Source organism: Mastacembelus armatus, chromosome 1 (assembly GCF_900324485.2).
Source record: "Mastacembelus armatus chromosome 1, fMasArm1.2, whole genome shotgun sequence".
Lineage (NCBI taxonomy): Eukaryota > Metazoa > Chordata > Actinopteri > Synbranchiformes > Mastacembelidae > Mastacembelus > Mastacembelus armatus.
The window spans coordinates 19,828,073-19,846,186 of NC_046633.1; the positions used below are offsets into that span (position 1 = coordinate 19,828,073).

Genomic DNA, 18,114 nt, shown 5'->3' on the forward strand with positions numbered 1-18,114 from the left:
ATCTGAAGGGGCTAAATAGAAATTAATTTAATGGGATTTTTTAAATAATAGATACAGTGCATTTGTTTATTTGTACATTCAAATGAAACTGAATGACATATACAGACAATTAAAATACTTTTAAGATTTTTAATTGCATATTAAAGTTTTGAATGCTTCATTGTGCTACTCTGTCTCTTTCTGGAAAGAATACATGAATATTTCATAGCTAATGGTGAGATAACTATAATAACCCTAGGTATAAATAGCTGGAATCATATTAAAATAATTGTATTTATCATAAAGATAATAACCACTGTATTTGGTTTCACATCTAAATGTGGTATAATGATCATGAGGAGTCAACACACACACTTTCCATTTCTCTTTCTTTCTGTTTAACACATTTTCCCATTTGCTGCTCAAAAACGACCCACATCCTCATTTTCCTCATGCAAATGTGTCAAGTTATGTTCTCAGAAGCAGCTGACACACAGAAAGAGAAGGTGTGACAGAGATAATAAAACAGTAAGTTCAGAGTAGAGTTCACTAATAACATGAAGAAAGTAGATGGAGGCATAATATTTAATAGATTTGGATTAGAACTATAGTAAACTGAAGAAAATGAGAATATCACTAAACTTCATTGTTCTCTTAATGACAGGTAATATTCGACTTTTTTGATTTTCCTTTGACGAGTATAAAACATAGTTTGGCTAAAACTTATCGTCTTTGATTGTGTTATGATGAAATGTATTTTTTATAACAGCTGCTGTGAGTTTATTGCCTGTGACAGAAAACAAAAGAGATCCTGTCAATATGAACTGTAAGTATAAGTAAAAACATTTACCTAATTTTTTTTTACTTGGGTTAAATTCTGAGCTACTATGTCTATTTTTACCTATTTTATATTAAAATATATTTTTTAAGGAGAAGAAAAGTACTTTATTAATCCCCAAGGGGAAATTCAATTGTTACAGCGGGTTTTTTTTCAACTATTGCTGTAACCCCGCAAGTAACCTGGTTAATGTGGTAACAGCAGGTGCCTTTTAACACCATGGCAAAAACCTGCTGAATAGTCATTTTGTGAGAAATACAGTGGAAGTACTGTACAAACTATCAGCTGTACAAAGGTATATGTACATTAGTGGGTATAATCAGAGTGCATATACTGCAGAAAAAATATCAGCCATGAATAGTATCAAAAAAGAATTTTGATTATAACTGCAGTCTGCATGTTAATAATGAAAACAAAACTATATAATATTTTATAGAAATATTGATGAATACCATTCTGCTAACACTTTTACTTTAAGAAGTTTTTACTGACAATTATTATGTATTTCACTTAAGAAGGGGTTTGAATCTACTGCATTTACTGCATTTTAAGGAATATCTTTAGTTATGTTTTTTTTTACCTTGTCCACTGCTGCCTTTTTTTGAAAAAAATAAGAGAAAGACATAACATGACAGGGACAGGGAAGAGAACCCGTACTGAAAACAGTGATGAAACACCAGTGTGGGCTGTGGACAGGGTGTACCTGGACTACACATAATGGGCTGTGAGATAATATGATTTATGGATGCTGCCTCAAATGAAGAAGTCAAAATTCAATTGAGAACCCAGTTACATTTCTACTCTCTGACAGGTGAAAACACACCAGCGAGGCAGACTGAGGCATATGTTGGAGGAAATGTTACCATTAACTGCACGTATCAAAAAACAGAAGAAAACAACATCAAAACCTTCTGCAGAAAAAAGGAAAACTTTAATTGCACAGATGTGATATCAACACACAATGCAGTTTACACACAATTAGACAGGATTTCTCTGACCAACAACAAAGAGCAACAAATCTACACTGTGAGGATTTCCATGCTGACCCAGGAGGATGCTGGAACATACCAGTGTGTAACAAAAAGCATTTACAATGATTCCAGCACATGTTTAACTGAGATCCGTCTTGATATTTTGAGTAAGTATTGATTTGCAACTACTCATCCTGTCATGAGGTGGATTTTTCTGTTTCCTGTCTGACTCTTTTGGTGTTCTAGTTCCTGTGTTCCTTAGATTAGAGGTAGTTTTGTTTCTTGTTAGATTGATCATTTTCACCTGTGTTAATTAGTCTTCAGTGTTGTCCATATATACCCCGTGTTTCCTTTGTTCTCTGTTGGAGCATTAAAGTGATGTTTGTTGCTTGTATGAAGAGGGGGATTTATTTCTTACACCGAGTGGTGTTTCCGTTTTTGCATGTCTGCCTGCCGAGTGGTGGAGAGTTTTCCTTGTTTGTCTGAACTCTGGGAAATAAACCTGCTTTGTCCTGCAGTTGGGTCCTACCTACTGATGGGCAAGTGAAGCCTCATGAAGCACTGAGGCTTTCCTGACCGTAAAACATGACTGTGCAGAAAAGATTCAAAGCTTCGAGACTTCAGTGACGGTGACATCTGGTGGACAACTGAAGCCATAGCAACCTCTAAAGAGCACGACGGAAGCACTGGCACTGTTTCAATCCCATGACAGCAATAAAAGTTCAGACCTCTTGAGATCAAAATGATCCCAAACTTTAGAACGTCGCTTATTGGTGGGACTCGCCATGAAACTTGCCAAAATACTCTCACTCTCACTCTCCAAATCCTGAAGCAGAATGATGCGTGTTATACAGCTGGTATGGCACCAAACCACTCACATCTGTCAAACCTGTCAAGCTGTCATTGCCTCAGAATGCATTGAAACGCCATGAGCCAATGACACACACTGAAAGACTATGAGCCAATGAAAAGCTTTGAAACATTTTGAAGCAATGAAGCGCGAAGCGAAACAGCCATGACGTTCTACGTCATCAGTCACGTGACACTGGTGTTTCGATACGAGCTCCGACGCAGCGTTTCGAATCACTCCGCTTCAGGAAGAGTGACACAAGCTCCGAAGCCTCGGTATCATTTGCCCATCACTAGTCCTACCTGTCCTCCTTTATCACCAACACCAGTTTCATGACAGAATGCTCCGACCACGACTGGACCTAGTGGACAGCGAGGGGAGGACGCTGGAGGAAAGAGCGAGCGGGTCGCTCCTTCAGCTGTTTGTCGGCCGCCTGCAGTCCTCCGGGGATTACCGGGAGCTCATGGACTTGTGCTGTGCTCAGTATGTGACAAGGGAAAGGGCAGCTGTGATGGCTTCCCTCTTCCCCAACCTGCACACCATACTGGAGACGTGCCTGACAGCTCGGCTTCTTCCTCTACGAGGCAAAGCGGTGGTGCCTAGCCTCCCTCGACCCCACGGTGCGAATGCCAGAACCGGAATCCACAGCGAGCACGCCAGAACCCCCGGCCAGTGTGTCCGAACCCCAGTTCCCAGCGTCCTAGTCGCCAGAGTCCCCACTTCCAGAGCTCCAGTTCCCAGCGTCCCAGTCGCCAGAGTCCCTCCTCGCTGCTCAGCAAGAGTCCCTCTTTGCTGCCCAGCGTCCGTAACCTCAGTGCGCCGACGTGCCCATCCCCGCTGAGGCTTCACGCCACTTTCCAGGTCCTGTCCATCGGCGGCGAAGCGAGGTTCTTCGCCCCGAGGTGCCGCCTGTTTCTGTCCTTCGGCGTCGTGGCAAAGGCGCCCACGCCGAAATCTAGCCTCCAGTTCTGGATCCTCGGTGGCGGAGTGAGATCCTCCACGCCAAGGTCCAGTTCCCAGTGCCAGTCCCTCGGCGTCCAGGTGAAGGCACCCACGCCGAGGTCCAGTTCCCAGTGCCAGTCCCTCAGCGTCCCGGCAAAGGCACCCACACCGAGGATCAGCCTGTTCCTGTCCTTTGGCGTCCCGGCAAAGGCACCCACGCTGAAATCTAGCCTCCAGTTCTGGATCCTCGGTGGCGGAGCGAGATCCTCCACGCCAAGGTCCAGTTCCCAGTGCCAGTCCCTCGGCGTCCCGGCAAAGGCACCGACACCGAGGATCAGCCTGTTCCTGTCCTTTGGTGTTGCGGCAAAGGCGCCCACGCCGAAATCTAGCCTCCAGTTCTGGATCCTCGGTGGCGGAGTGAGATCCTCCACGCCAAGGTCCAGTTCCCAGTGCCAGTCCCTTGGTGTCCCAGCAAAGGCACCCATGCCGAGGATCAGCCTGTTCCTGTCCTTTGGCACCGCAGCAAAGGCGCCCACGCCGAAATCTAGCCTCCAGTTCTGGATACTCAGTGGCGGAGCGAGAGGTCAAGGTCCAACCTGTGCCAGTCCCTCGGCGTCCCGGCGAAGGCACCCACGCCGAGGTCTAGTTCCCAGTGCCCGTCCCTCCGCGTCCTGGCAAAGGCACCGACACCGTGGAACAGCCTGTTCCTGTCCTTTGGTGTTGCGGCAAAGGCGCCCACGCCGAAATCTAGCCTCCAGTTCTGGATCCTCGGTGGCGGAGCGAGATCCTCCACGCCAAGGTCCAGTTCCCAGTGCCAGTCCCTTGGTGTCCCAGCGAAGGCACCCATGCCGAGGATCAGCCTGTTCCTGTCCTCTGGCACCGCGGCAAAGGCGCCCACGCCGAAATCTAGCCTCCAGTTCTGGATCCTCGGTGGCGGAGCGAGATCCTCCACGCTGAGGTCCAGTTCCCAGTGCCAGTCCCTCGGCGTCCTGGCGAAGGCACCCACGCCGAAATTTAGCCTCCAGTTCTGGATCCTCGGTGGCGGAGCGAGATCCTCCACGCCGAGGTCCAGTTCCCAGTGCCAGTCCCTCGGCGTCCCGGCGAAGGCACCCACGCCGAGGAACAGCCTGTTCCTGTCCTTTGGCGTTGCGGCAAAGGCGCCCACGCCGAAATCTAGCCTCCAGTTCTGGATCCTCGGTGGCGGAGCGAGATCCTCCACGCCGAGGTCCAGTTCCCAGTGCCAGTCCCTCGGCGTCCCGGCGAAGGCACCCACGCCGAGGTCCAGTTCCCAGTGCCAGTCCCTCCGCGTCCCGGCAAAGGCACCGACACCGAGGAACAGCCTGTTCCTGTCCTTTGGTGTTGCGGCAAAGGCGCCCACGCCGAAATCTAGCCTCCAGTTCGGGATCCTCGGTGGCGGAGCGAGATCCTCCACGCAAAGGTCCAGTTCCCAGTGCCAGTCCCTTGGTGTCCCAGCAAAGGCACCCATGCCGAGGATCAGCCTGTTCCTGTCCTTTGGCACCGCGGCAAAGGCGCCCACGCCGAAATCTAGCCTCCAGTTCTTGATCCTTGGTGGCGGAGCGAAAGGTCAAGGTCCAACCTGTGCCAGTCCCTCGGCGTCCCGGCAAAGGCAGCCTGTTCCTGTCCAGCCAGTCCCGGTCCAGCCTGTTCCTGTCCCTCGGCATCAGGGCAAAGGAGCTCATGCCGAGGCCCAGTCACTGGTTCCAGAGCCAGACTCCAGTGCTGCGGAGCCAGACTCCAGTGCTGCGGAGCCAGAACTACAACCTGAGTCTAGCACGGAGAAGCCAGAGCCAGAATCCAGCGTTGCAGAGCCAGAACCAGAGTCAGAGCCCAGAGCTTCGAAATCAGAGCCACAGCCTAAACCCAGCACCGACTACAGAGCCTGAGTGGTGCCTATTCCTCTCTTGCCTGAGAAGCCGTCCCCCTTAACGGCCTCGGACGCACGCCTGCCTGAGAGGCTGACCTCCTGAATGGCTCTGAACTTTGTTCACCCCAGGGGTTGATCCCCAGAGCAACCCTGGAGAAGAGCCATGAGAATCCCAGGACTTGGACTCAGCACCCTCCCGCCTGTCCTGGATCTTTTTTTTTTTTTTTTTTTTTTGTTTGTTTTTTGAACTATGTTTTGTGACCGTCTGGAATCGGGGGGAAATAAATCCTTTGTCCTGCACTTGGGTCCTACCACTCCTTCTTCATCAACACCAGTTTCATGACACATCCTGAGTGTCAACTAACAAGCATATTTACATACAAAAGCTATAGAAAATAATTTACTTTGACGCAAAATAAAAGTTGAATTGATCTAGAATTTGTGTTGTTCAGACTGGGGTGAGGTGGCAACAGTGATATTTCATTTTACTGGGGAAAATGCACAAATTCAATGTTTCTATCCAAACAGCCCAGAGAGCAATGATAAATTCTTGTGCAAGGGGGAGAATCCTTTCAACTGTGAGGAGCTAACATCCATAACAGAGGACAGAAAAGTGGTTAATGGCAGGTTTTCTATTAGAGATAACAGAAGAACAAAATACTTTTGTCTACATCTGAAATCTGAGCACAGCTGACTCTGGAACAAACACACTGGTGTGGCTCTGATAGAATAAGACCGCATGCTGAATATTGCAAAATCCAGATTTCCACAGGTGAGCACGCTGAGAACTGTAGTATTATATAGCATTGTATACCACAAAGAAATAGCTTCAAATGAAAGTACTGAAAGCTTCTGTTCTACCCACTGCAACATTAAATTTGTAATTAAGATTTCAGTCCTGTTCATTTTGGCCACATCTGTGGTTACTGTGGTAACAGCATCCGAAAAGCCTTGATACTTTACAACAGAAGAGCAACTCTATTTATTACAGTCACACATATTAGCCCATTTGAATCAAAGGTGGGAATGATATAAAAACTATGATGATTAATATATCAATATGTAGTTATTAAAAACATATATTAAAATAATACAATGTCATGACTTCATACTTTTGAAAGTTTAACTTTGTAGTTAATTACTGTGTTGAATGCTTGGCAAGTAGTATTTTTAGATTTCTGTATCACTACGAAATGGAAAGGATATTTCTTCCACTGGTGACTATGTTGTGAGTTGTGAAATCAAAAGAGAAGGTGTGTATATGTAATTTCTTTCTTTGTCCACATTACTAACCTTATTCCTTTTTACTCTTGTACAGCTGAAAAAGACAGTAAATCCAAAACAAAAGGCCCTCCAGCTCTGCAGGCAACAGCAACACAAACTCCAACCCCACCGACAGCCCGTGATGACCCTCTAAAGCTTGGTGACGGCTGCTGTTCATACTTCACTAATTATACAGTCGCTTCTGCAGCACAATCACACAGATCCTGTCCTTTGTGCATGAATTCTGGGGACAGTGAACTCTGTTGATAGCTTTTGTTCTTTCCGCTGTTTTTCTTTTGATGCAGGTGTGATTGTTGGTGTGGTATGTCTGGGACTGTTAGCGATGGCTTTGGTTTTACTAATACTGTACAGACACAACCTGCGCTGCAAACAAGGTGAGGAAATTTGGCGCTAACGTGCATCTCAAGAAATATGCACACAAATTTTTAGTAATTTTAGAAACATTCTTTCTCTCATCTTTTTTATTCATTAATGCTGAAAGACTCAATTAAAAGACATTGTTGAAACTGAAACGAGTTTAATTTGCACATGATTTTCACTGTGATGAGTAACTGAATGCAGACACACAAAAATATTTATTTCCATCCACATTGATGTTCTTTGAACTGTGTGTTGTGCTGCAGTGGGATCACCCGAGCAGAGGACAAACACTGGACATAGCACAGAGGTGTGTGTGTTTAGCTGTTTCTACGTTGAGTTTCAAATAAATGCATCAGCTGCCTCTATCACACTTCTCTTCTCGTCCCTGAAGGAAAATCATGGAGATGATCACTATGATGTGATACGAGTGCAAAATAATCAGGCAAGCTCAGGGGAACCACTGCGATCCATTTATGCCGTTGTCAGCCCTCACACAGACCAGCTCCACTATGCCAGTGTCATTTTTCAAAAAAACTCTGACAGTGTCTTTTTAGGTTGAAACACAATTTCTGGCACAAACAAAAATTACTCCGCCTATGATTATCCATCAATTAGGACACAAGGTGGCACCTACTCTCCAGCAGCAGAGCAGCCTCTCTAGTCTACACTCACAGAGCCCAGGACACCATGATTAAGTCAGCCTTTTTAGAGTGGAACATGCTGTAAATTATTTTTTTCAATTTCAAGTTATCAAGCAATTTGTAAATGTTTTGCATGATGTCTCTATTTCCTGGCACAATTTTTGGTTTATTGGTTAGCCAGTTAGTATTTAGTGCAGCTGTGTAGCAAATAATATGGTGTATTTAATGTATATGATGTTGTTTAGGAATCCTGTTATAGTATAGTAGTTTTGGCCGGTAATTATCAGTCAAAACTCACCTGCCTTAAGTCACTTGTTTCCGGAGTTTCTATTTGAGGAGATCTAAAAATAAAAATCATTATGGCCTTTCAAGAACTGCTCATGAATTATTCACGAATTAAAGATTAACTAACAATACTTAGTAAAGCATTGCTATAGATTGTATTCCAGGACCCAGAGTTTAAATCACACTGTTTCATCCAGTAATAAAAAGTAGTTACAAAACAAGAACACCCTCTTGTGGCTGATGTGGTGATCAGCCTGTGCTTGTTAATCCTTTACCTCATGATTTTTTTAGAACAATTTGCTGCATTATTTTTTTATGAGTACAAGGAGAAAAAAGATAAGTAATGACATAAAACTGTTCAGATTATGCACTGTTAATTATTCAATGCTATTTCTACTCTGTGTAATTTAAATAATAAAAGACATGTATTTGGGGCATCCACAAAGGACATTGCTGCCCTTACTTTACTCAAACCATCCCAAAGACAAGCCTTAAGGTTAGCCCAGATGTAAAACTGACTGGTTGAGTTCTGGGATTCCTGCTGCTCGTACTGTGACACCTCACATAAATTTAGAAAGTGAATTAAACCTTAGCACTTGACAGCACATAACAACTATCAATTAATGCTAGATAAAATGATTAAACTCAACCATACAACATCCATTCATCCATCCTTCCATTCTCTGTAATGCTTATACTGCAGTTCACATTAGCTGGGAACTGGAGCCAATCCAAGCTGACACTGGGCGAGAGGTGTGGTCCACCCTGGACTGATCATCAGTCTATCACAGGGCTGACACAGGGACAGAAAAACAGTCACATTCACACTTACAGGCAAGTTAGAGTCACCAGTTAACCGAACCCCAAACCTGCATGTGTTTGGACTGTGGGAGGAAGCTGGAGTACCTGGAGAAAACCCACACAGACACATGGAGACAACTTCAGGGTTAAATGGGATTCAAACCCAGCCCCTTCTTGCTTTGAGGTGACTACCACACATGGAACATGTTTACAGTAAAAGTGAGACTAGGACCCTTTGGGGAAATACATGTAACACTTTGCTTTTTTTGGGTCTAGTAAGCTATGAATAAAGTACATCTTTCTTCCTTCCCTCTAGTTCTCTGTATGAATTAACTATTGTATTAATCTGATCCTTTTAGAAAACAATGTTTCCTACAAAAACAGGTTCAAAGATAAACAGAAACTAAATAGAAACAGTGCAATTTCTCTCCATTAAAATATAGGCCAGTTTCCCTCTGTAGTGACTCCAAACATTATTTCTATATTTACTTTTACAACTTTTTCATGCTGATTCCTGCAATGGCACAAAAGACACATTATGGAACACAACATACACAGGTGACACAATAACAAGGATACCTATACAGTCAGTAGAAAAATAAACTGACCAGGTGTGAAGCAAATGTATGTGGTTTGAAAGTGTTGTTATGAACACAAAAGAGGCCTCTGACTACTGCTGCTGTGCCAAAGTGCAGGTCCAGAGGCTGTATGGTAAAATGATGACATGTATGTGTAGGCCTACACTGACAGACGGCCCAGCTGACCAATGACAGGGGGAAGAACTGGCCGAGGCGGAGCCACAAACTCCGGCGGAGGCTGGGTGTCGCCTGACCGGATGATGACAGAAGTTTTTTGGTCTAATGTGGCTACTTTTGCCGTGCAGTCATCAGTATATACCATAGCCACTGCTCTGACTGCTGCCTGGACGCTGGCTCTTCTTTTCTTTAGGTTTTAATGAAGTAAACTCACAGAGACTGCAGTGCCATCTGGGAACTTTTGGTTTGCTGGAAGAGCGACCATTTAGCGCTTATTTGACCAGGGAGGGGATCAAGACAGAGCCCGCGGGACTAACAGAGCTGCCACTATGGGAAACCGGGGAATGGAAGAACTCATTCCCCTCATCAACAAGCTGCAGGACGCCTTCAGTTCCATCGGCCAGAGCTGCAACTTGGACCTGCCGCAGATAGCGGTTGTCGGCGGCCAGAGCGCAGGGAAGAGCTCCGTGTTGGAGAATTTCGTTGGGAGGTTGTACCGTTTCTGTGTAGTCTTGGATTAATCCGATACAGTGAATGTCAGCTTTAACGTTACTTCTTTCAGGACTGTGGCTGTTTTTTTAAATACAAACTACAACAAGCTTTTGCGTAATAGTCGCTGTTATATAGTGTATAGGTTACGTGCTGTTGCTGGTTGTAGTCACTAGAGGGCGCTCTAGTGTTGGGACTCAGACAGTTATGAGGAATTCATCCCGGGACGTTGTCACACCCCGGAGTTACGAAGTGAGTTGTTGGTGCTTGGCAATAAAAACTAATTGAATGAAGACCAACCTCCCTGGCCTCTTTCGTAGGCTTTATGACGATATCACATATGGCGACAATATAAAGCTAAGCTGCGTGAAACTGTTGTAATTTTGGTTCATCATTGTCAAGTGCACCGTGTGACGTTAGCTGGCAAGGAAGTGGAGCTATCCTAAAAGTCACGACGGTGATTAGCATCATGTTGTGGGGGTGTTTTTCAGCTGCAGGGACAAGACGACTGGTTGCAATTGAAGGAAAGATGAATGCGGCCAAGTACAGAGATATCCTGGAAGAAAACCTCTTCCAGAGTGCTCAGGACCTCAGACTGGGCCGAAGGTTCACCTTTCAACAGGACAATGACCCTAAGCACACAGCTAAAATAACAAAGGAGTGGCTTCGGAACAACAAGGAAGAATGGCAGAGGATCCCCAAATCCAGGTGTGAAAAACTTGTTGCATCATTCCCAAGAAGACTCATGGCTGTACTAGCTCAAAAGGGTGCTTCTACTCAATACTGAGCACAGGGTCTGAATACTTATGACCATGTGATATTTCAGTTTGCAAAAATTTCTACATTTCTGTTTTTTTCTGTCAAGATGGGGTGCTGAGTGTACATTAATGAGAAATAAAATGAACTTTTTTGATTTTGGCAAATGGCTGCAATGACACAAAGTGTGAAAAATTTAAAGGGGTCTGAATACTTTCCGTACCCACTGTATATGCACATAGATATTCAGCCTTTAAATTTTCAACCTCTGTCCAACTGTTTCCTTCTTTCCTTCTCATCAATATCCTCTCAGTTTTGAATCTCACCCTGATCGACCTGCCGGGGATGACCAAAGTGGCCGTGGGAGACCAGCCTCCAGACATTGAACACCAGATCAGAGACATGTTGCTCCAGTTCATCACCAAGGAGAGTTGTCTGATCCTGGCCGTCACACCAGCAAACACTGACCTGGCCAACTCCGATGCCCTCAAGATTGCCAAGGAGGTAGACCCTCAGGGTAAGGGGAATTATGTGTTCTGCTTTTCTTACTTCATATGCAGCCATTAGCAGTGTTCTTCTTTCTATTAATCCTGCAAGCTCACCAGAATAATTAACAGATACATTATTAAAACATTTCCTGCTAGCATATGTGGCTTGAAAAGATTAGTGGAAATGTAATTAAAATAAATTATCTCCACCCTTATTCATTTAATACTGAGAAAGTTCTATTTCAAGGTACAGGCTTTTAGCACTGTGGATTAATGAATAATAACTATGTAGTGTACATCTCTATGGCATTTACTAGTTTTACTAAATTATAAGGACATATTTAGGAAATAGGAATGTCATTATGAACTTTTTGTTTACTGCTAATTAGCTAATGTGCTAACATGCTATAAATAAAAAAATAAGCCAGATGTATAAAAGGTACCTCCTTAACCTTAGCATCTTAACATTGCTATTGCGCGCATATTAGCATGCTGATGTTAGCTTTTAGCTTAAAGTACTTCTGTACAGCCTCACAGTCTTGTTTTCATCTGTTAAGCAGTGTAAGTAGTCTGTGTGTAAGTTTTTAACAAATGGTACATGGCTTTGAAACATTTTTTTAAGACACTATGGGAGTTATTTGTCAACATAAATAATGTCATCACATCACTTTGTAAATCCTAAAATCTCACTTCCATGGTGGACTGTACTAACATCAACACCTTCTTCTTTAGGTCTGCGGACGATTGGTGTAATCACCAAGCTGGACCTGATGGATGAGGGGACAACCGCACAAGACATCCTGGAAAACAAACTACTGCCACTCCGCAGAGGTAATGCCATATGAACATTTAAAACAAGGTTTAAAACTACCATTCACTTATAGTAAATAGAGCAGCTAAATATTTACAAACAGTAAATACATTTGACACCAATGGACACTATGGTATGGTTGAGATGTGGCACAAACTTTGTTTGTTGTCTAGCTCTTTTTTGCTGAGCATGGCAGTCAAAGCCCACTGACAGTTTTGTGAACTTTCCCACTGCTGCCAAATATCACTATCACTAGCCCACATTCATAACCTGACACACTGAGGGACTAGTACTCAGATATTTTATCAGACACACACATACAGCACAGAACTGGCAGTAGCATACCATATTTAGTGGGAGAGCTGACAGAGCTCTCCCACTTATGTTATCTTCGCTCTTTATTATTATTTCGCCCTTTTCTTCGGTCGCTATCTTCTTCCAGACGCTTTGGGCTAGAAACTCCGTTCAAACTTCAAAATGTGCATCTTTCAGAGGACTTTCCTGCTATTACTTTTCTTCTTTTTATCTTTTATACTTTTTCTTTTTTTCAACTTTTTTCACCTTTTTTTTACAATGGTTTTCTATGGAGAAAACTTTCAACTTCCATGAAACTTTCCTCTTTGTTTGAGCTTCCCAAATCGTCATACTTTGGGCTAGAAACGTCATTTCAACTTTAAACCGGTCTAGACCCTTTAAACTTTTAGTCTGTTAGTCAGCTTCTTGATATCTTTTATACTTTTTGATTTCTGGCAGTTTATATTTTAGGGTGCTTTTGCTCATTTTTCAACTTTTCCATTGGTGTGTATTGCAGAATCCTCTAGCAGGCTAGAGCGGGTGACGTCACAGCTAGAGCGGGAGAAGCTGTTAAATTTATTGAAAATGTTTCTCTCTAACTCGCCGTCACGGCCACAATTTTGACTCTTCATACACCATTTTCTCAAAAGTAGTAGAGATTTTTGTCCTCTTTCAGGCAATGCTGTTCTCACTAGGACCTACGGTTTTTCCGCAACGTGGCCAAACAGACAGAGAGTGACTGCTCAATCTCTCATTCACTCCCATTCTAAAACAGTCGTAGCGTTTTGGGGGAAAACACAAATGAAGGCTGTTTCTAACTCGCCACCAATCGTTCATTTTTTGGAATATCTTCACAAAAAGCGGATCACTCTCTTCGTTGAAGCCTCCTGGCACTGTTAGTGAAAGAATTATTTCGATAGGTCTTATAGTTTTTCTGTAGTCCTCCATTTTGTGAGGTGAAGTTTTGTTAGCGTCTCATTCACTCAGCGTGTGTAAAGCGCTGTGTCACTCCCCCTCCCACTCTGGGCTTAGGTCACCATAGCAACAGATCAACACAAAGCAGTAGCTGAACAGAGCAGCTGTCTGTGATTGCTAATTAGACTGACTGGCTGCTTAATGTCAAAGCCAGCTAGCCTAGCCCCGTTAGCTGGTGTGGAGCCACCGAGCTATATATATATATATATATATATATATATATATATATTGGCTGCTTAAACCCGACTGGCTGCTTAAAACCCTCTGTGGTCGACGCAAGCGCCGGCGCGTTTTGACGCATCGTTTCCTGATAAGGCCGAAACAAACTGAAATTACTCCGTCAATTCTGATCGTACAGATAACAGAAATCTATCATTCAAATCTGGTTTTAGTGGTATACCATCATAATAACAACAAAACGTTGTGCTTTTTCTAAATAAACAAAGCCGACAGGGTGCGATCTCTGCCTTGTCTGTCTCTGCCATTTCTCTTCACAGACGCGTAAATAAAACGACCAGAATCTCAGCGAATACTTGGCTCCTAAAAATAAGAATTATATGGCTAGAAAGCTTGAAATGTTTTCTTTTGAGTGAAACAATTCAAGTCAAAAACAAATCATCACTTTTTATTTAATCCGTATGAACGTAAGGAGAAGTCCGTTTTTTCCGGAAAAGGTACGAGAAATGACATAAAACGTACTTCTTTCACTTCTTACCAAGCACTTGGCTCCTGGCAGATTGCCGTAGGCACTATTGTTGGCCTTGACGTCTTCACTAGGCAGGACATGGTCACACCCTTTATCCCCCTTTGATTATTTTAGTTTGTTTATATTCCTTTTTTTATACACACATACATACACACACACACTCACCAACCCCCAAAAACAAGTAATTACTTTACTTTTCTACATACAGGTTCATTGCTTTAATATTGTATTAATCACTTTATTAATCACTATCAATTTATATAATTTAAATAATATAAAATTTAATAACTTTAATAACTGCTGTAACAATTTAATTTCCCCTTGGGGATTAATTAAGTACTTCTTCTTCTTCTTCCTGGTTCTGTCTTTCCTCACCTTTCTTTCTTACTTTCATTGCCTTTCAACCAATTCTTATTCATCCTGTACTTTCTTCTTTGTCTGTCTTTTTTTTCAGTGCCCCTCTTTTGAGTTCACTTGATAAAAAGCTTTGTTGATTGGTGTAACATCAACTGTCTAAAGCTCAATATCAAGAAAACCAGAGAACTGGTGGTGGACTTTAGGAGGAGCAGGAAGACCCCAGTCCCTGTCTCCATCCTTGGAGACGAAGTAGAGATTGTGGACTCCTACAAATACCTTGGAGTCCACATTAACAGAGACTCTGTTCCTTTGGCGTGTGCAACAAGCTACTGAAGACGTTTTATCAGTCTGTAGTAGCGAGTGCACTGTTCTTTGCAGTTTGTGTGCTCGGGAGGTGGCATCAAGGCTGGTGAGGCCAACAGACTAAACAAGTTGATCAGGAAGGCAAAATCTGTTGTTGGACTGGAACAACAGACTGGAGGCTGTGGCAGAGAGGAGGACGGTGAACAAAATCAACTCCATACTGGAAAATTCTGCCCACCCACTTCATGAGGAACTGTGGCGAATGGGAAGTTCATTCAGCCCCAGACTAATTCCTCCTAAAACCAAGACTGAGAGATTCAGGAAGTCTTTTGTTTCCACGGCCATAACTCTATAATTCCATAATATAAACAATAAAACAGACACACACCACATACACACGCATGCATGCATGCATGCACGCACACACATACACGCACACACACATACACACTCCAACCCCCAAAAACAAATTACTTTACTTTTCTACATACAGGTTGATTGCTTTATTAATCCACTTGGGGATTAATAAAGTACTTCTTCTTCTTCTTCTTTTCATGCTTACTTCCTGCCTTTTTTCTTTACTTTCAACTTCATTTTCCTTCCTTTTCTTTCAACTTCTTCTACTTTGTCAACTTCTTTGCTTCCTTGGCACTTTTTTCTTTCCTCACCTTTCTTTCTTACTTTCATTGCCTTTCAACCCTTTCTTACTCATCCTGTACTTTCTTCTTTGTCTGTCTTTTTGTTCAGTGCCTCTCTTTTCATGCTTACTTCTTGCCTTTTTTCTTTATTTTCAACTTCATTTTCCTTCCTTTTCGTTCAGCTTCTTCTACTTGGTCAACTTCGTTGTTTCCTTGGCACTTTTTTCTTTCCTCACCTTTCTTTCTTACTTTCATTGCCTTTCAACCCTTTCTTACTCATCCTGTACTTTCTTCTTTGTCTGTCTTTTTCTTCAGATCCCACTCTTTTCATGCTTACTTCCTGCCTTTTTTCTTTAATTTCAACTTCATTTTCCTTCCTTTTAATTCAACTTCTTCTACTTGGTCAACTTCTTTGCTTCCTTGTCACTTTTTTCTTTCGTCTGCTTTTTTGACTTTAAATTACTCCTCGTATTTTTCGTCAGCGTATCAGCTCTCCCACGTAATTTCTTCCGAAATTACCTTTTCTAGTATGTTTTGTATTGCTCTGTAATACTACATATTGCCTTTAAAATGTAACAACTGCAATGATTAAACTGATTGACAGTTAATTTATTTCATTGTGTGTATCAGACCACACTTTCCCTGCTTCACTGCTGCCACTTCTTGCTTGTTTTAGGGCTCTTCAGTCTGGTGTACCAGGAGTTTTTTCATGACACTGTTTGTATTTTTTGTAGGTTACATTGGGGTGGTGAACCGCAGCCAAAAGGACATAGATGGAAAGAAAGACATTCGCGCTGCTTTGGCTGCCGAGAGGAAATTTTTCCTGTCCCACCCTGCATACAGACACATTGCCGAACGCATGGGCACACCGCACCTGCAGAAGACCCTCAATCAGGTGAGACACACTGAAATTATCTCCTAAGGCGGATCCTGTATTTTCATACCAAGGTAGTAGAGATACAATCACGCAGAGCTACACATCAAACATTATTATTATATTCATTATTATTTATTCATTACATAATATACATTTAATCCATTGATGAGATCATGAGACGCCACATCTGGTCAGGCAATGTTGACTGCTGATTCACATTTGTGTTATTGTGCAAGCATAGCCTTGTAGGCTACCGATATATTACTTGATGTTTTAACAAGAAGATTTATTTATACAGGTAGATGTTGTCTGAGTTGATGACTCCTTATGTTTTTTTGGGTATGTTTAATTACATTTACGCTGTCTTTTACATTGTTTCGGTGTCTTTCTTGTTTATTAGAATGTAATATACATTTATACATTTATGTGTATTTTGCCATGCAGTCTCGTAATTATCCCAAACTTTTTAAGCCTTTTCTATTACATTTTTTGTAAGTTAGCTTCAAATGGTCAATTGAAAATGAAATGTTTTTCTACTAACATTTGATCAGATCACTTTTTAAAGCTCTGATAAATCCGTTGTTTTACCTACCAAACATCAAACTCTAGATTATAAACTGAGATTGTTTTTTAAAAAAAAAAAACAGATCTCAAAATAAATTGACATATTAAACTACATTAATCAATTTGCTTGTTTTAGGCATAAGACCAAAGACTGTGGGAGGAAACCAGAGGACCTGGAGAACCCCCCACCCCCCACCCCGCCCCAACACACACACACACACACACACAGAAAAAGCACAATTTAAACCCAAAGCTTTCCTGCTGTGAAGCACCACATTAACTCCTCAGTTTACTTTGGGAATCTCTGGGCAATGGCTGCTTTGGAAATGGGGGGGAGATGGATTGTCATGTTGTGGACTTTTTTGGTCTCTCTAAAAGTATCTGGTAGGTTCTGGTGCTCCTCACGCTGTTTGATCCGTGATGCACGTGCAGCAGAGGTGACTTTAGCTGCTTTGGAAATGGGGGGGAGATGGATTGTCATGTTGTGGCCTTTTTTGGTCTCTCTAAAAGTATCTGGTAGGATTATGTGCTCCTCACGCTGTTTGATCCGTGATGCACTTGCAGCAGAGGTGACTTTAGCTGCTTTGGAAATGTGTGGGAGATGGATTGCATGTTGTGGCCTTTTTTGGTCTCTCTAAAAGTATCTGGTAGGATTATGTGCTCCTCACGCTGTTTGATCCGTGATGCACTTGCAGCAGAGGTGACTTTAGCTGCTTTGGAAATGGGTGGGAGATGGATTGTATCCTGGTGGAGCTCTGCCTTTTCCTTCCGTTCTTTCTCATATATCTTGTGTCTGTTGGCATGGACATTTGGAATCTTTACACCACTCATCTTCTCATTCCCCATCTGCTGTTTTTGCCTTTCAGCCTCTTTCTTAACCTCTACCCTGGGATATTGCGACTTGTCCCCGGGGTTTAAGGACGGCTTTGGTAGCAGTTCTTGCCAAATTATCTCTTCTGGTGTCTCCTTATTTTGCTTCTCATCTTGCTTATGACTGAGTGTGTCCTCTTTCTTTACAAGCATGCTTCTGGGCAGGATCTTTCTTCCAGATTTCTTGTAAGGTTCTGCCATTGATCTTTCCCTGTACCTCTTTAATTTTTCTGCGTGTGCCTCCTGTAATAGTTTAAGGTTTGCATCATGCATCCTGGCTATCGCTTCAGATCGTTTCACGTGCCTGAATTCCTTCAAGGTTTCCTCTGGCATTTCATCGGTTACCTCTAAGATCATGGCGATTTGGTCCTCGATACTTTAAGCATATCCAAGTG

At 42.8% G+C, this 18,114-nt stretch overlaps 2 protein-coding genes across 5 annotated transcripts in view; both read left to right on the forward strand.

Moving 5' to 3' along the window:
• Positions 1 to 450: 450 nt before the first annotated feature.
• Positions 451 to 8,347, forward strand: LOC113127656 (CMRF35-like molecule 8). The gene is made up of 7 exons (XM_026302329.1): positions 451 to 643; positions 749 to 805; positions 1,629 to 1,955; positions 6,784 to 6,888; positions 7,034 to 7,123; positions 7,373 to 7,416; positions 7,501 to 8,347. The coding sequence occupies exons 1-7, from the start codon at positions 604 to 606 to the stop codon at positions 7,666 to 7,668; spliced, it is 831 nt and encodes a 276-aa protein (XP_026158114.1). The 5' UTR covers positions 451 to 603; the 3' UTR covers positions 7,669 to 8,347.
• A 1,287-nt stretch (positions 8,348 to 9,634) lies between these two features.
• LOC113127740 (dynamin-2-like) overlaps positions 9,635 to 18,114 on the forward strand; it is a 128,050-nt gene continuing 119,570 nt past the window's right edge. For 2 of the 4 annotated variants that reach the window (XM_026302484.2, XM_026302483.2), the window contains exon 1: positions 9,636 to 10,081. In XM_026302484.2, the coding sequence (XP_026158269.1) occupies positions 9,921 to 10,081 (161 nt within the window). In that variant the 5' untranslated portion in view covers positions 9,636 to 9,920. Of the gene's footprint in view, positions 10,082 to 12,056; positions 12,156 to 16,142; positions 16,304 to 18,114 lie in introns of those variants that run through there. The other 2 variants (XM_026302486.1, XM_026302482.2) reach the window with 2 other exon arrangements.

Bases quoted from the DNA above. Each gene is read 5' to 3' on its own strand.
- LOC113127656 (XM_026302329.1), top strand. From the start codon at position 604: ATGAGAATATCACTAAACTTCATTGTTCTCTTAATGACAG. The intron at 644-748 runs GTAATATTCGAC...TTTTTATAACAG, and splicing joins CATTGTTCTCTTAATGACAG to CTGCTGTGAGTTTATTGCCT. The intron at 1,956-6,783 runs GTAAGTATTGAT...ACTCTTGTACAG, and splicing joins GATCCGTCTTGATATTTTGA to CTGAAAAAGACAGTAAATCC.